At 38.7% G+C, this 15,136-nt stretch overlaps 1 protein-coding gene across 3 annotated transcripts in view; it reads right to left on the reverse strand.

Moving 5' to 3' along the window:
- Positions 1-15,136, reverse strand: part of SLK (STE20 like kinase) — a 49,468-nt gene that overhangs the window by 6,099 nt on the left and 28,233 nt on the right. Inside the window, exons 8-17 of one of the 3 annotated variants that reach the window (XM_059476638.1) lie at positions 14,534-14,662; positions 11,373-12,749; positions 9,964-10,094; positions 9,566-9,689; positions 9,123-9,302; positions 7,082-7,174; positions 3,934-4,063; positions 3,572-3,696; positions 2,452-2,640; positions 1,163-1,288 (exon numbers count right to left, since the gene is read on the reverse strand). In XM_059476638.1, the coding sequence (XP_059332621.1) occupies positions 1,163-1,288; positions 2,452-2,640; positions 3,572-3,696; positions 3,934-4,063; positions 7,082-7,174; positions 9,123-9,302; positions 9,566-9,689; positions 9,964-10,094; positions 11,373-12,749; positions 14,534-14,662 (2,604 nt within the window). Of the gene's footprint in view, positions 1-1,162; positions 1,289-2,451; positions 2,641-3,571; positions 3,697-3,933; positions 4,064-7,081; positions 7,175-9,122; positions 9,303-9,565; positions 9,690-9,963; positions 10,095-11,372; positions 12,753-14,533; positions 14,663-15,136 lie in introns of all 3 variants that reach the window. The other 2 variants (XM_059476636.1, XM_059476639.1) reach the window with 2 other exon arrangements.

Below are 15,136 nucleotides of genomic sequence, written 5' to 3' on the forward strand. Positions count from 1 at the left end.
AAGCTGTTTTTTGGAAATATTTCAACTCTTGGTGCCAAGAGTTGAGACAAACAAATGGAGCTTAGAGAAGAGACAAAGGTGGTTGCAGAAGCAGCCTCAAAATTGCCCTATGATAAGGCTCAAATCACACCTCAGCTTCACATTTCTCTCAGTAAGGTACCCCGGCATCTGCCTCACTTTCAGAGCACTTTTGAAGCATGACAAGAAAAAAATCAATTATTTGGCTTCAAGTCTCTGCACTTTTTTAAGAGCAGTTGGCGATGGTTGTGTTCCTAGGGTTCCAGTTCCAAATGGGTCTGATGCAGAGTACAGAACCACAGCAACACAAACAACAAGCACTTGACTAGACCTGAGTGTAGCAAGTGCCAGTTTTCCTTGTGAAGCTCAGAGCAGCCCTAATCTGCTGTATTTTACTGCAGCTCAAACTCTCACAAGGCTCCCACAGTACTTGGGGATTTACTGGGGCATATTAGTGGCACAGCCAGGGACTGTTTTTTCAGGATGTAAGAAAGTGAATAGAGTAGAATGAGCTTCATTGGTCCTTGCATGATTTCTCTAAGCAAAGGTTATCAGCAGGTGATCATTTAATGCTTTAAAACTTGCCTTGTGTCCCTGAAACTGGGAAAAGCTGATTTAACAGAAAAGGAGATCTGGCCTCTGGAATCCAGCAGAAACTTTAACAAAATGCATACCAAAAGAGACAAATCAGAGCTCCTTATCACAAGAAGAGAATTCCTTCTAAGTACCTTCCAGAAGCTCACATGCAAGTGGCAGCACTTGGTAAAAACCTCCTATTCCTGCAGTATTGCTGCAAACTTCTCGTGGGTAATGCCTGTGCTGCCTACCTCTGTTCTGATTAATGACACTCCAGCAAAATCAAGTTAAAAGGAAATGCTGCCTACAGAAAATAGCCCTGGGAACTTGACAGGTATTCCAGAAGTGATCATCTGCTTCTGGTTCATACTCTTCTTCATTTAAAATGATTACTCATAAATTGATGGGAACATATGAATCGGGCAGAGCAGTGCACTGCAGGCCTTTGAAAACAAAGCTGAAAAAACTACACAGTAAAAATTAAGGAAAGGTGTTTTTACTTTGCCTGCATCTGGTATTAACTTAAGTCTTCTCACTGAATGGTCATTTAATATCATCTATTTTTAACCTGTAACTGATGCAGTTCCCTGATGTTTGCTTCACACTGCAACTGAAGGTCCCGCATTTGGTTTTCATGTTTCTGATGCTGCGCCAGTCTCTCATTCTTCTGCCTCTTTTCTTCTTGAACAGCAAACTAAAATTAAAAATAAGACATTATTTATATTGTGCCTCTGAATAAAACCGTTTGCATGAGTCAAAGAACTGCATCTAATAGAATGAACACATACTGAGAAGAACAGTTCTAGAAGATTTAAGCAGTAATTTTCTCTATTTTTTCTTTTTAAAATTCTTACAAAGGAAGTTCTGTACAGTTTTAATTCCATTTCTCTGTCTGCACTCTGATTTTTCCTTAAAACGCAGCACATTTCACTTCCAGATTCCTGAAATTACCTCCCTCTGAAACTGTGACACAGCAGTCCAGCTGCAAGCATTGGTTTAGGCTGGTGTTAAACAGCTACAGGAGACCATATTTTCCACATCTGTCATCCTTCCAGTGCTCACCGTATGAAACCATGATTTGTGACTGTGGTGCATTAGAAAGCAAACCTCTCAACCTCTGCACAGCATTCCCTTTTAAAGAATGAGTGAATACCTACAGCTTTAGTTCAAAAGCTCACAAAAATCAAGCACCCTTAAAAATGTTTCACAGAATCACAGAACAGTTGAGGTTGGAAGGGACCTGCAAAGATCAACCTCCCTACTCAAAGCAGGGTCACCAGGAAGAGGCTGTGCAGGACTCTGTCCTGTTGGGTTCTGAGCATCTCTACAAGCTCTCTGCACAACCTGCTCCAGTGTTTGACCATCTTCCCACTACAAAATATTTTCTCATGTTGAAGCTGGATTTTCTGTATTTCAGTTGTGGCTGCTGCCTCTCACCCTGTCACTGGGCACCACTGGGAAAAGTCTGGCTCCACCTTCTTTGCTCCCTCTGTTGGGTACTTATACACATGGGCAAGACCCTCCTGAGCCTATTCTCCTCCAGGCTGCAGCATCCCAGGTACCCCAGGTGGCTCCTTGTGTAACAAGACACTTGAGTCTCTCAGCCATCTTCTTCAAGGCCCTTTGCATGACTCACTCAATAAATCTGTGTCTGACTTGTACTGGTAAGCCCAGGGCTGGACCCAGCACTTCAGAAGAGGCTCACCAGAGCAGCAGGGAAGGATGATTTCCTCTAACCCCATCCAGTGCATCAGCCCAGTTTGGTACCATGTGGGAACGCATGAGAGTGCACTCTATTTCATCCTCACATTCAGCATTTACACTATTAAAACTATTAAATATTAATTTATTAATTACCTGCTTAATTTTTTCACGATCTTGGTCTGGAGAAGCAAATGAATTGATTCTTAAACTTTTCTTAAACATGGCCATGCGGGTCTTTGCTTCACTTCGTTGGATTTTAGGCAGTCTTGCTCTTTCCTGAGTTTGCTTGTTCTTTAACTCCTCTATAAGGCGTTGATTATACCTCTGCATTTGTTCTGTTTCCTGAAACGTTAACCATGTGGAAATATTACACAGTAGCTGTGATGTTATACAGTGTGCATCTCTTTTCAAGAATAAGTCTCTGGTGTGACTCAGTGCCTGTCAGCAGAAACCATTCCCAGCCCCAGGAGTAACAGTGGGGAGGAGAGGCTTCTTGCAGAGAGCTCTGGATCTTGCCCAACCCAAAGAAAATTCTGTAATAAATGTAAATACACATATATTTTACCAGCGCTTACTCAACTCCTGCACTGCCTTTTACAAAGCCTGTTATTCAAAAGGAGAAACTCCTTTTTGTGTAACTGAACTTCTGGGCTACAGCTGTGGAGGGGGCAGTTTGCTTAAAAAAGCTAGGGAAAGCAACAGTCTACATGGGACAAATCAGAGTGGACAGAACAAGCCTTCAGTGGAGGCTGCTCATGCTCTGATCACCAAGAGATGCTCAAACAACTCTCTCCTGGTTTACAGTTTCAGAAATTGAACTATTTTCTTTTGTGTATTCTATAAAAACCAAAATGCCTAGTGGAAAATAAGGATTTAGCTATAAAGAGACAGTTGTCAGCTACTTGCCCAGAAGCTAATCCAGTTCATTCTGCTCATTTAATTCCAGGATTATTTACTTCTGAGCAGATTTGTTTAAACACAAATCAAAATTGGTTTTGGCGGATAAGCAGAATTTGGTATTTTTTATAGTAAAAGACTGATGTTGTGGTTGGTTGGTGGGTTTTTTTTTAAAGAATCAAAAGGGAAAATATCATAATTTGTACTTCTGTATATTACTAAAGTAAGATTTTTTAAATTTCAACAGAGCATATAACATCTTCAAAATACTTATCTGGGTCTTGCCTGTGCAAACACTGGGAAAGATTGTAAGATTACTTGATTAAAAAAATTGATATTACAATACACAAGAGAAAAAGTCAAAGTCAACACTAACTTTTTCATGCCTCTTAAGCAGCTGGTGCCTCTGCATGAAGTACTGATCCTTGAGCTGCTGCTTGAGGAGCTGGTGTTTCTCCTGTAGGTGCCGCTCCTCCAGCTCCCAGAATGCAGCTTCACGAGCTGGAAAACAGAAAGGTTGGTTCAGGAATTGCAGTCCTACCCCATACTTCCCAACCTCCTAGTGTATGTTCAGAAGTGGCCAAAAAATGGATTTTAAAAACAATGCTCTTTCATAGCAAATGAAACAGGATTTTGTTACAGTTCTAGATTGGTCATGAAATTTTTGATTTCATAAAGCAAAGAAAGAGCATTGTTTTACTAAAAACCAGTGCCTGTTTCCAAGGAAGTGCTGGGTACCTCTCATGAGCTGCTGTTTGTTGTTGAGGCAGTCACGTTCAATAGTGGCCAGTTCTGTCTTCTGCTGCTGAATTATTTTCTTCAGAGATGCATCCAGTTCTTGTTGCTGTTTCTGCACAAACTCCTGCTCCTGGTAAAAACCAATAGAAGTAAATTAAATAGGGTTCTTCTAACCATAATACATGTTAATGAAACTCCCAGTCCTCTCAGCATTAGCTATATATGAAAACAAATACATCTATGAAAGTTTGAGCTAGGGTGCCTTGGCTATCAAATTATCCATCTTTTGTATTTTCTGTGTACAGTGTAGGTAAGAGCATATTCATGTTTAAATAATACAGAAATAAGACCAAAGGTACCAATCTAGCCAGTCATCTGCAACTCATTCCATCTCTTGTCTCTCCTCAGAACAAGCTGCACATTCAGAGCTAGCAAAGACAATACTCAATATAAAGCTGATCTCATTCTAAAACAGGTTAATTATTCATGTAGGTAAGAAAATAAAGGTATGTATGGTTATTCTGCTTTGAGTGATTAGCTAAAGCCTATTTATTTACACAGTTAGGTTTCAGAACTGTGTGGTTTATCTTGTCCTTGGGGCACGCTGTTGAGACTGGGAGTTCTGCAGGACCACTGTGCAGACACCCCATGGTTCTGCAGGGGTGTAACCTGCTCACACCCGAGCTGAGCTGGCTCCTCACAAAGGGATTTATCACCTGCATCTTCCCATTATCCAGGGGCATCACTGTTACATCCCATCATGAAAAGCAGACAGCACTGAGTCCCCCTCCCATGCCCCACGACCTACTGCTGCCTTTCTTCTTTGCAACCATTAAAAACCACAGCTATGAGCATGCAAGCATGCACATACACACACACACACACACACTCACACCTGCCTTAAAACAAGAAATTGAACCAGATGCTTATAGCATGATATCAAGGCCAAAAGAAAGAACAATGTCAGAGCCAAGGTGGGCTGCTCAAATCCATAACAAATGGAATTAATGTTCATTAAAAGTACCTTTTATTTTGACAAAAAAAATCCTGGTTTTCATCTTTACATAAAGTTATTCATAGATGAGGCTTTCTTGTCTCTTAATGAGACAGGTAACAAAAAACCAGAGGTGAATTAAGCTGACAGTAACAGATCTCAGGGTACAAAAAGAACTGGAAGGTGATGTCTGTAAATTAAGTCAGACACACCTAACCGAATTTATAGAGGGAGAAAAAATCCTGTTTTTTCCCTTTATACCAGAAAAGGTTAAAAAGACTACTACAAATTGAATATTCTGAGGGTGTAGACACATAATCAACACAGTGTTTAATCTGCAGGGAGATTTTTGATTTGGAGGGAGTGGGGGAAAGCTGTTCTAGTGTAGAACATGGTCATGGTCAAAAAGTGATTATGCTTGAGCTTTACACATTTAATCATTTAAATATCATTGCTGCTCTCTACAGAGTAACTCTTATGAAGTTATACCTGCTAGTGCTGTAAGATAAACTAGGCAATCTCAGGAAATACCCTGCCCTTTCCACTTCTCACATCTACTCAAGTATCACATAAAATGAATGTCACCGACTTTACTAAAGAATGTGTTGGGTGGTTTAAAGGCAGACAGTGCAAGGCAGCCAACCTTTTTCAAAGTACCACTTGGTTATGCCCCGTATCTTAAAATAAACTCAAACATCTTTAAAATACATGGTTTCACTGCACACACAGAATACAAGTCACACAATGTTTCTCACATGTGCTGACCAAGTGTCATGTTGCATGTGTGAATCCTCAGTGTCTCGCTCAGACTGAGTAACTACTGTCTTTTGGAACTTTTGACAATGGATAGTGCACAATTACCCACATTGGTGCTAACCAGTTTGGAGACAGCAGTGACATTGATCAGCACATATGAGCAGAAAGAGAAGAGAAGACACACATCTGGAAATCAGGAAGATAAACTTGCACTGTGTTGCATTTTAAGACTTACATCCTGCATTTGTGCGTTGAAAAGCGTACATGAAGACAACTGAAAAGACTGAATCATAACCTGAGCAACACCCTGTGGGACACAATGTAATTGTGTGTCATAATATAGTGAAAGGTATTCCTATTCTTAAAAAAGGGAAGAAATGAGATCTGCTGTACGTTAGTAAGAAACATTTGAAATGTCAAGGCTAATCACACAAGTAGATGCTGATGGAAGTTCTAGATATAAGCAGCTGCACCTTGTTTAGCACTTGTCATTCCAAGTAAGGATATTTCACACTTAAAATCTTCTTTCACCTCTCTTCAGCAAATTGAAAGCAGCAAAGGAAATTAACTATGTCTCTACAAATACTATGAAAAATTAGATTTTTGTTTCCTTAAAAAGTTTAAAGACAGATATCTTTGGTATGGCGAAAGTGCTGCAACTCAATCACCTTCTATCCTGGGAAATCCCCTCTTAAATTAAACACATAATGGAATAAAGTTGCTATTTTATACTAGGTCACTCACATAAACATTTAATCTTTAAGTTACTCAATCCAAACCTGCACTGCTGTGGTTCAAATTCACTCTGTACAAGCTGTGGCCATCACAAAGCCAGTATTTTTCTGAAATACTAGCCCTCTTTCTAGCTGGGTCATAGAAAAGCAGCAAGTCTGAAGGCATGAAATCACAGATGATGTTTTGTAAAGTTTCTATACACCTACACTTTGACATTTAAATAACATTTTACCTAATCTGTTCTGCTCCTATAAACAAGATGTCTCGTGCTTACATATTAGATACATTTTCCTCCTCTGCATTTGTGTAGTTCTAAACTTCCTCCTGACTATAACCTTTAAAATTTGAAGGACCCATGGAGTACTTACCACTCATAAAAGCACTGTAAATAAACGTGCTGTAGAAAAATACCATTCTTTTTCAGTAGAGCACACAAAATCCTACACTTGACAGTACAAACCTGGCAACCGCTGCCACATTTCTACCCAGTTAAGTCTAAGATGGGAGTCTAAGACATGGGAGTACTTGAAGAAAGAGAGCAGTTTGTAGGGTTAGTTTGAGTTAAGTTCCATATTCACTCAACAACAACAAGAGGTGAAAACATCAAGCTGTGTGAATACTGCTGCCTTTTGTATTTTAGTAGCTTGAAGCTGCCATTGTTACCTGAGCATGCTGGCTTTGTGCAAGCTCCTCTTTCTTGCGTTTCATGAGCTCTTTTCTCAGCTCTTTTGGTGCTTTCTCCACTTCACATAAAACCTACAGTGTATATAAGCATGCAGAAGGTGGCGAAAAGAACACTTTGTCTCCACAGCAAGCACTACTGTGAACATAGGGACATGCAGGTCAAGCACTAGAGGTAGTGGAAGCATGCATTGCTTCAGTGGCAGGGATGTTAGTTTAGTGAAAGAGCTTAATGAAAAGAGAAGGAACAATAGGTGCTTTATGCATGCCAGCAGTGCAGAGAGGAGGGATGTGCCAGCGCTTTTTGCATGCAAATGCTGCCCAGTGCTCTCAGAAATGGCAGTGCCTCGCTTGTGCTTCCATGCAGCTGCCAGAAGAGTCAATAGTTAAGAAAACCACCACCTGCAAAAGTGGTATTTTCTTGAATCACTATGGCAAAAGGACTACAGAGTATGTTACATCACATAAAGCTGTGAAAAATGGTTGGAAGCTTAAAATAACTTCCATTGAAATGCAGTTATTTCTGACACTGTCTCTAACCTGAATTTACAGGATGCCATTATTAGTGTCTCTGACCATAAATGACATCTACACAGCTTATGTCTTCAAAATAATCATACAAGCAAACAAAACATTATTTGGTTGTGTTTGGTTCTGAAGAATTTAAAGCGAAACCCACCAATAAATAAGAGGTTTTCAGGAAACTTTTTGTGACACGTACGCTGGGATGGAACGTGTTTCAGTACACGGTGAATTAGACAAGATTAGCAGAAAGATTCTAAATATAACCTGGCTAAATCAAGTGACTATTAATCTGTTAATTTGCTGATGAGTTTTGTTTTTCAGAATTACAAAAATGTAGCATTGTACACTCCAATATAACATGGACAGTTTTAGAGCAGCAGCTGCATTTTCCTTCAAACTGTACATTGCCTTTTTAAGCTTTAAACACAAAAGTATGCACCCAGAGACAAATGCCTGTTTGTTTAATAGTGGAAGCATCATCAGAAAACAGAGTCCAAATCACCACATGCTATTCCTATGTCCATGAAAGAACTGCTTTTAGCTCAGAGCAATATGTCAAATTCCCCCACTTTCCCATGTAGAACCCAATCACCAGTGAACAGAGAGAGACTCAAAATGCAAGAGGTACCGCAAAAGAAGAAAAATTGTTATTTACATATGGGCATACAATTCAAACTAAATACAACTTATATTTCAATGCACATTTGTGCTACAGGATCATTCTATGCAAAAGCACTGACAGTTCAGCTTTCTAAAGAAATCTCTGAGTCTAGTAACTATCAGAGCAAACACTAGAGCCGTTTATATAAAAAGGGGCACTACGCAATTGAACCAAAAATGAAATAAAACAGCTTTTAAGATGCAAAATCCATATGGAAACATATCACCTTTTCTTAATCCAATGCAAGTAAATTATTGCACCAGTTGTCAGTGTCAGTCTTTTTGCCTTAACAATATGACATTTATGAAATTAACTGTAAAAGATTTTAGGTTATCCAGACTTCTCTCTCCTGGCTTTCCTTTTTGAACTAACAAACCAAATTCATATTATTGCTGTCAATTCATATAAAGAAATTCTAAAAAAATTACAGCACATATTCAATAAAAAAATCTAAAAAAAATAACAAAAACTAAACAAAACTGAAATTATTGTCTTCGAAATTCTAATTTATTAAGTATTTACTAAGTAACTATAGCTGGGGTTTTTTCATAGTCTTTATGAAAATACTTTTTCTTGATTTAGTATTTGAGAGGAAATATTAAATATTTTGTGAAAAACAAAATCTTCTAACTTGATGATGATAAAATCAATACCTCAAGCTTCCTGTCAGCTGTTTGTATTTCACTTTAGGCAGTCAAACAAGAAACACAATTCTGACTGGTAGTGACACTTCCAAAACTCAGTATAGCACAAGTTTGACATGGCTTCTGGGAGACCTAATCTCAACTGTTTGCTATGCTTATACTCCTTATTTTCTATATTGGCATCGTCTCTTACCTCTTTTTTTTTGTTTTTCAGCACATTCTGGAATTTGGACAATTCCTTCTCCTGCTCAGCCTTGATGCGCTTTGCTTCATCCCGTAAGCGATTTGTGTGCTCCTGCTCCAGGCGCTCGATTGTCTGCTTCTGCTGCTTCTCCAGGTTCTCTATCTCCTGATCATACTGTCGCTTTTTACTCTGTAAAAATTATTTGGTACCTTTTTTTAGAAAGCTAAGTCCTGTTAAGTGAAGTGCTGTAGCAAGGAAGGGCCATGATGGATTGTTGTGGCAGCAAGCCCCCACACAAGCTGGGCACCCCACAACGGCAAATATTGCCTTTATTTAAGAATAAAGGCTATGCTAGAGCCATCATGGCAGGAAACACCTGATTGCTCTTAGCACTATTCTGCCTCCTCCATCAAGATGTCATATTTTAAGAGCACCAAAATGCAGAAACTCACTGTCATTTCCTGTTCAAAACGTCTGAACATCTGCTCTCGCTGCTGCAGAAGCTTATTGCTGAGCTGCTGTTGGGCTCTCTGCTCCTCTTTCTGAAGAAGTCTCAGCTCTCTGAGCTCTTGACGCCTAAGAAGGACAAAGAACACTTAATACTGAGGGGAAAACAAAAGAAGTGCAAAATGACAAGAGATGAAAAGGATCATTAACAACTTGGGCCCAGTAAAACTATTTTGAACTGATTGTCTTAATAAGAAACACTTTATATTCACTTCTACCAAAAAACCAGTAAATTTATCCCCAAATATGACTGAAATAAGATCATTAGTCCCCTTGTTTTATTCAAAGAAAAAAAAAAATCAGCTGCTAACCTCTTGAAAATTTGACTTTTAGAAACACTTACCGTAGAAATCGCATTTCTTCACTTTTTGAATCATTTTCAGTAACTATTTTTGACGTGGTTACACTCACTTCTACTCCATCAACAACAAACTTCCGAGTTTTCTTTAACGTTTTCTTCTGCCTTCTAGTTTCCTAAATTAAGCATTGGTAAGTTGTTATGTATTTATTTAGGTTATATTCTTTTTTCCCTTTTTTCTTAATACTGAATTATATCAAATACTTCTGGAAATGTCTTCTATGCAGTAATCAAGAGCCCTTCTCACTTACCAGGTGCCTCACTAATCAAGTGAAAATTTGAAAAATTCCAATAAACTGAAACTTTCTAGTAAGGGAAGGAAAACTGCAATTGATTATCCTAAGTACCAGAAGAAAAAAAATTAAGCCAGAAACTCTGAAGAGAACTGATGCAGTTTTATTTTCAAGAATTGAGACAGATACATTTACTGTTTGCTTTTGATCATGATTTCCCCAGCCACCAACACATATTTAATTCTTAAAACCAGTTCTGAAACCGGATAACAATTTACTCACCTACTTCCTCCTGCTTTGGACATAAACAAGTGAGTTTATTTTTTTATTGATATATATTAGCAAAAATCATATCATGATCTTGCTGACCACTAGAGAAGTCTCAGTTGTCAGAGCTGCTGCTGTTTCATTGCAAGAAGAGAAGGACCCCAGCTGAACCTGCACCATCTCCATTGTGTCAGGGCAACTGCAAACTCCCTCATGTTTAGCACAGCTATGCCAATTTATGATTCTTTTGTTTGGTTGTCTTTCTAGGTTTGTTTTTCCCCCACTCAAACTCACATTACACAGTTACTACCCCAACATAGCTATATTCATTTTAATACAAAGACTTTAAATAATTAAGTTCATAGTCTGGAATTTGCTTCCTCTGAGTACACTCATTCATAGTGACCTAACTGCATGGACACAGTACAACCACAGGAGTACACTGACTGGAATAAAAAAATCCAGCAGAATACCTACCCTGGGTGTCCCAAACAGAGGGACAGAATATGGGAGTGGCAGGAGTTCAGTATAAGATTAGATATTCAAGAGATTTTCCATTGAACAAGAATTCTGTGCATTTAGCTGGTCTTCTTGAGTATCAGCTCTGACCTACAGCCATTCACAAATCTTCATGTGCAGTATTATTACACTTCCTTTTATGGCTTATACTATTATGCAATACAGTAAGAAACTAATTAGCATAACTGCACATAATCCAGACATTGTTGTATGGTGCAATTTAGAATACTTTGGTTTCTACAAAGATTTGTATATATGTCCCATACTGGTTTCTCCCTCAATATTTTTCTTTGTAGCAAAGGCAACACTTGGAGATAATTTCAGGGTGACACTCACATGAGATTTTATATTTAAAAAATATATCCTTGCACTTACCTGTAAAGATATTGATCCTGTCTCTTTGTTTTTACTAAGGAAACTAGAAATGGACAAGTTCAAATCAATGCTGCTGTTATCAGCTGTAGAACCAGTGCCTGAATCTGCATCATTTTCCTTCAAATTCTCCGATTCCAGTTGCTGTAAAGTCTCAGTATTGCCTTGATTATCTGTTTTGACCTTCTCATTTTCTTCAGTGCTAATACTAATACTGGGGACTGGAGTGACTTCAGAGTCCTCAGCTTGTTCACTGACAGTGTCTTGAAGCTTATTCTTCACAATTTCATCTGAGGTAAGTGCTGGATGTTCTTTGTCTACCTGGATGTTGGTTTCCTGTATATTCTCAGGTCCATGCTCTCCTGAATTTTGGTCCATACCAGTCAGTTTATCCACCGGTTTATCAGGAATGTCCTTAGGTTTAGTCTGTAATGCCTTCTGGTCTACGATATCTTTTCCAGAGTCTTTGATCTGTGTTTCCTCTGTGCTGTTTATATTACTGATACCCTCATTTTCACTTTCTGCCAGTTTCTGATCTACTTCAACAACTGTATCTTGGTTTTCTGATACAGTTTCTTCAGAGCTGATTATCTCATGGACCTGCTTAGCCTGACTTTCCACTGGCTTATCCTCCAGCTCAGGTATTTTATCCCCATCACTGATGGGTGTTTCAGCAATAGCACCTATCTCCTTAATGTTGTCAATGCCATGGTTTATTAGATCCTTTTCTTCATCAGACACTTTAACTGTAGCATTAGGCAGAGCTTCTGTAGTGGTATCTATTACTGCCTCTTTCTGAGCTTCACCTTTATCTTCCTTTTGTTCTGTATCTCTATTTTCTGCAGGGACCTTTTCTTCCTCACCATCCAAGAGATCCATTCCCTTCTCTTCTTTTTCACCAGTTTCCTTAGAAATGCCTTCTTCACTTTCTACCCTATCTTCAGTTACAGGTACTACTTTCAGTTTGTCATCTTCTATCTGTTCATCTGCCATGGAATCTTCTTTCTCTATTATTAAGTCAGGTTCATTCTTTATTTCCACATCAAGTTCTTTACCTCCTTTCTGGGATTCTGTATTCTCATGCATTTTTTCCAGGCTTTCTGTATTCTTTTCTGCTGGCACCATTTTTCCTTGCTCATCTTCACCAGTTGGCAAAGAACCATTCTGCACTTTCACATCACTAATGGGAGTATCGTGTATGTTATCAGCTGTTTTCCTAAATTTAATGTCCTCAGATTCATCTCCAGTTGTTTTGTCCTCAATGGCATTACTTTCTGTTTTCTCAGAGAGAGATTCCAGGACAGAAGCATTCTGTGAAAGTTTATCCTCTTCAGAGCTGGCAATACTAAGATCAGAGGATGCACGTTTCTCTGCAGGTAACTGCTAAAAAATTAAAGCAAGAAAAGTATTCAGTCATTTTGTAACTTAACCAAAGCACAGTTTTATGGGAGAATATAGGAACAGAGATCAATATTGTATTCACGTGCAGTTATATGAGTTAGAAAACTTCAGAGTCCTTCCCTTGGACTATCACAGAACAAGTGCATGAACTGCAGACAGGCTCTGAACAGAAAGTTTCACTGTGATCAAGGGAAAGGGATCATGGTCATCAGCTATACTCTTCAAGGGTCTTTTTCTTTTCACATTCCTTTTTTTAATCAGTTCAGCTCCTCAACAGTCTCAGCTACAGCTGGATTTGAAAGACTTTACTTTGCGCCAGCTGGGCAAGGAAGCAACTGTAGCTTTGGTTAGTGCAGCACTGATAAAATGCTAAAAATGCAGCACTGATAAAAGTTCTTCTGCTTTACTTTGTGCTCTTGGCTAAAAATGCCTGAAAACTTTTCATCTGGTTTTAATCATGTTGAAACCCCATTAAAATGGTGAAAACCTCCAGCAGATCTGATTAAATGGCAGTACAGAACTAGAACAGAAACAGTTACCTCACTCTAGAAACTGCCGCTGCCAGAATATGAATAAATGTTATCAGATTCCATAGAGACATCCAAAAGAATATAGTAATAAAGCATCATTTTAACCACAATTGCCCTTTCACTCTTCAAAGTGATTGTGATATCTGTCTGTATCTCCTGCTAGAGCCCTGTAATTTGCAGATCAGGCTTTTGATTTGCCATAGGGAACATCCCAGGCTAGCTGTTGCAGCAAGCACAGGTTAGATTGTACACTTCCTACCTTAAGGATTTCCCAAGCATACAGAAATCGATTCCTTTTAAGTCAAAATTGCATTTAAAATATTTCTTTGTGTAATTGTTCAAGAAGTTTAGTGTTAATCTCCCAGGAGTGTTTAAAATTACCCCAAGGAAATAACGTGAAGAGCTCTACCTCACACATTGCTGCAATGCCACTTGTGAGATACCTGACAGAGTCCCAGGGTGGGCTTCAGTCCAGCTCTCCTGGAAGGATGGCTCAGCAGCTCATCCACGGGACGGGAGCTGCCGGGGATCACGTTTGGAGCCCGTGGGGTGGGCTGGGAAGGCAGTAAGGAGGCCAGGGGCCGTGAGGAACGTGCAGATGGGTGAGGGGGGAATGGAGGCACCTGCTCGAGCTCTTGGCTCCTGCAGCAGTGCAGGACAGCAGCTCTGGGAGGCACGGGGAGCACACAGCCTGGGCACTCTGCTACCTGCACCCCTCCCTGGACATCACAGTTTTCCCTCTGAGCAACCACACTCACACTCTAAGAATCTTAAAGCATCTTTAGAACTACATTGATTATAAAATATGTGGGGTTTTCCTTATCTTTGATAGCCACACTGTAAAATCACAAACTTAGTTTACATCATAATAGTCAAATACTCTTCCTAATCTTTTAAACACTTTATGGAATACAAACACACATTTCCTCATTCACCCAGTCATTATGATTTAAAAACATTTACACAAAAATCAGGATCCCATTTTTAAAATCGCACATATACATGTAAAAAATTTAAGACGTTAGTCTTTATTAGCTATTATTTACTAGTTTTAAAGAGTTCAAACATGCTACTTTTTAAATGGCTGGCTACCTATTTTGTAATAAGTTTAGAGTATGATTATGATGTTATTCCTAAAATATTTGATGTCAAAGTTGGGCTAATACAATTGAAACTGAATTCTCGATGGGAAATTTGCCACAGCATATTAAAAAAAGTAAATTTTGAACTGACCAGAGAATTTTCTGTTTCTTCTTCTTCATCCTCATCTTTACCATCTTCAACTTCTTCTGTAACTTCTGCCTTAGCTTCTGCAATCAATTCTCGTATTGGTTTATTTGAAGTAACAGTAACAAATGGATGCTTGTGAAAGCAAAAAAATAAGCACAATATTAGGTGGTGGCTTCATAATATACAGTGGGAAAACCATAATCTGAAAGAAATAGAACTTCAAAGAAGTGTTACTTTGGTTGCCTCACATTTGAAGATTCACAATTAACATAACTGTTCCAATGTGTTTTTTCAGCAGAAGTCTTAAAATCACAACATTTGTGTTCAAATATACTATATAAGTAGTCTAACAAACTTGCTAAAAATACAAATATTCATTTATACTGACCTTTTTCACAATCCAAAGAATAGAAGTAGAAAGACTTCTAAAAAGGTTATTTTTCTTGGAATTAGATTTCATTTCCGTTCCACAGTTAAATTACTTCTTGACAAGCTTTATCTAGAAAATATACTTTCTAGAAAAAAATGTGCTTTGCCTTTCCAACAACTTCTACTAACATGAACTAGAATTCTGGTTTTTTCTTTAGGAACAAGCAGGTACCTGTT

Source organism: Ammospiza nelsoni, chromosome 8 (genome assembly GCF_027579445.1).
Source record: "Ammospiza nelsoni isolate bAmmNel1 chromosome 8, bAmmNel1.pri, whole genome shotgun sequence".
Classification (NCBI taxonomy): domain Eukaryota; kingdom Metazoa; phylum Chordata; class Aves; order Passeriformes; family Passerellidae; genus Ammospiza; species Ammospiza nelsoni.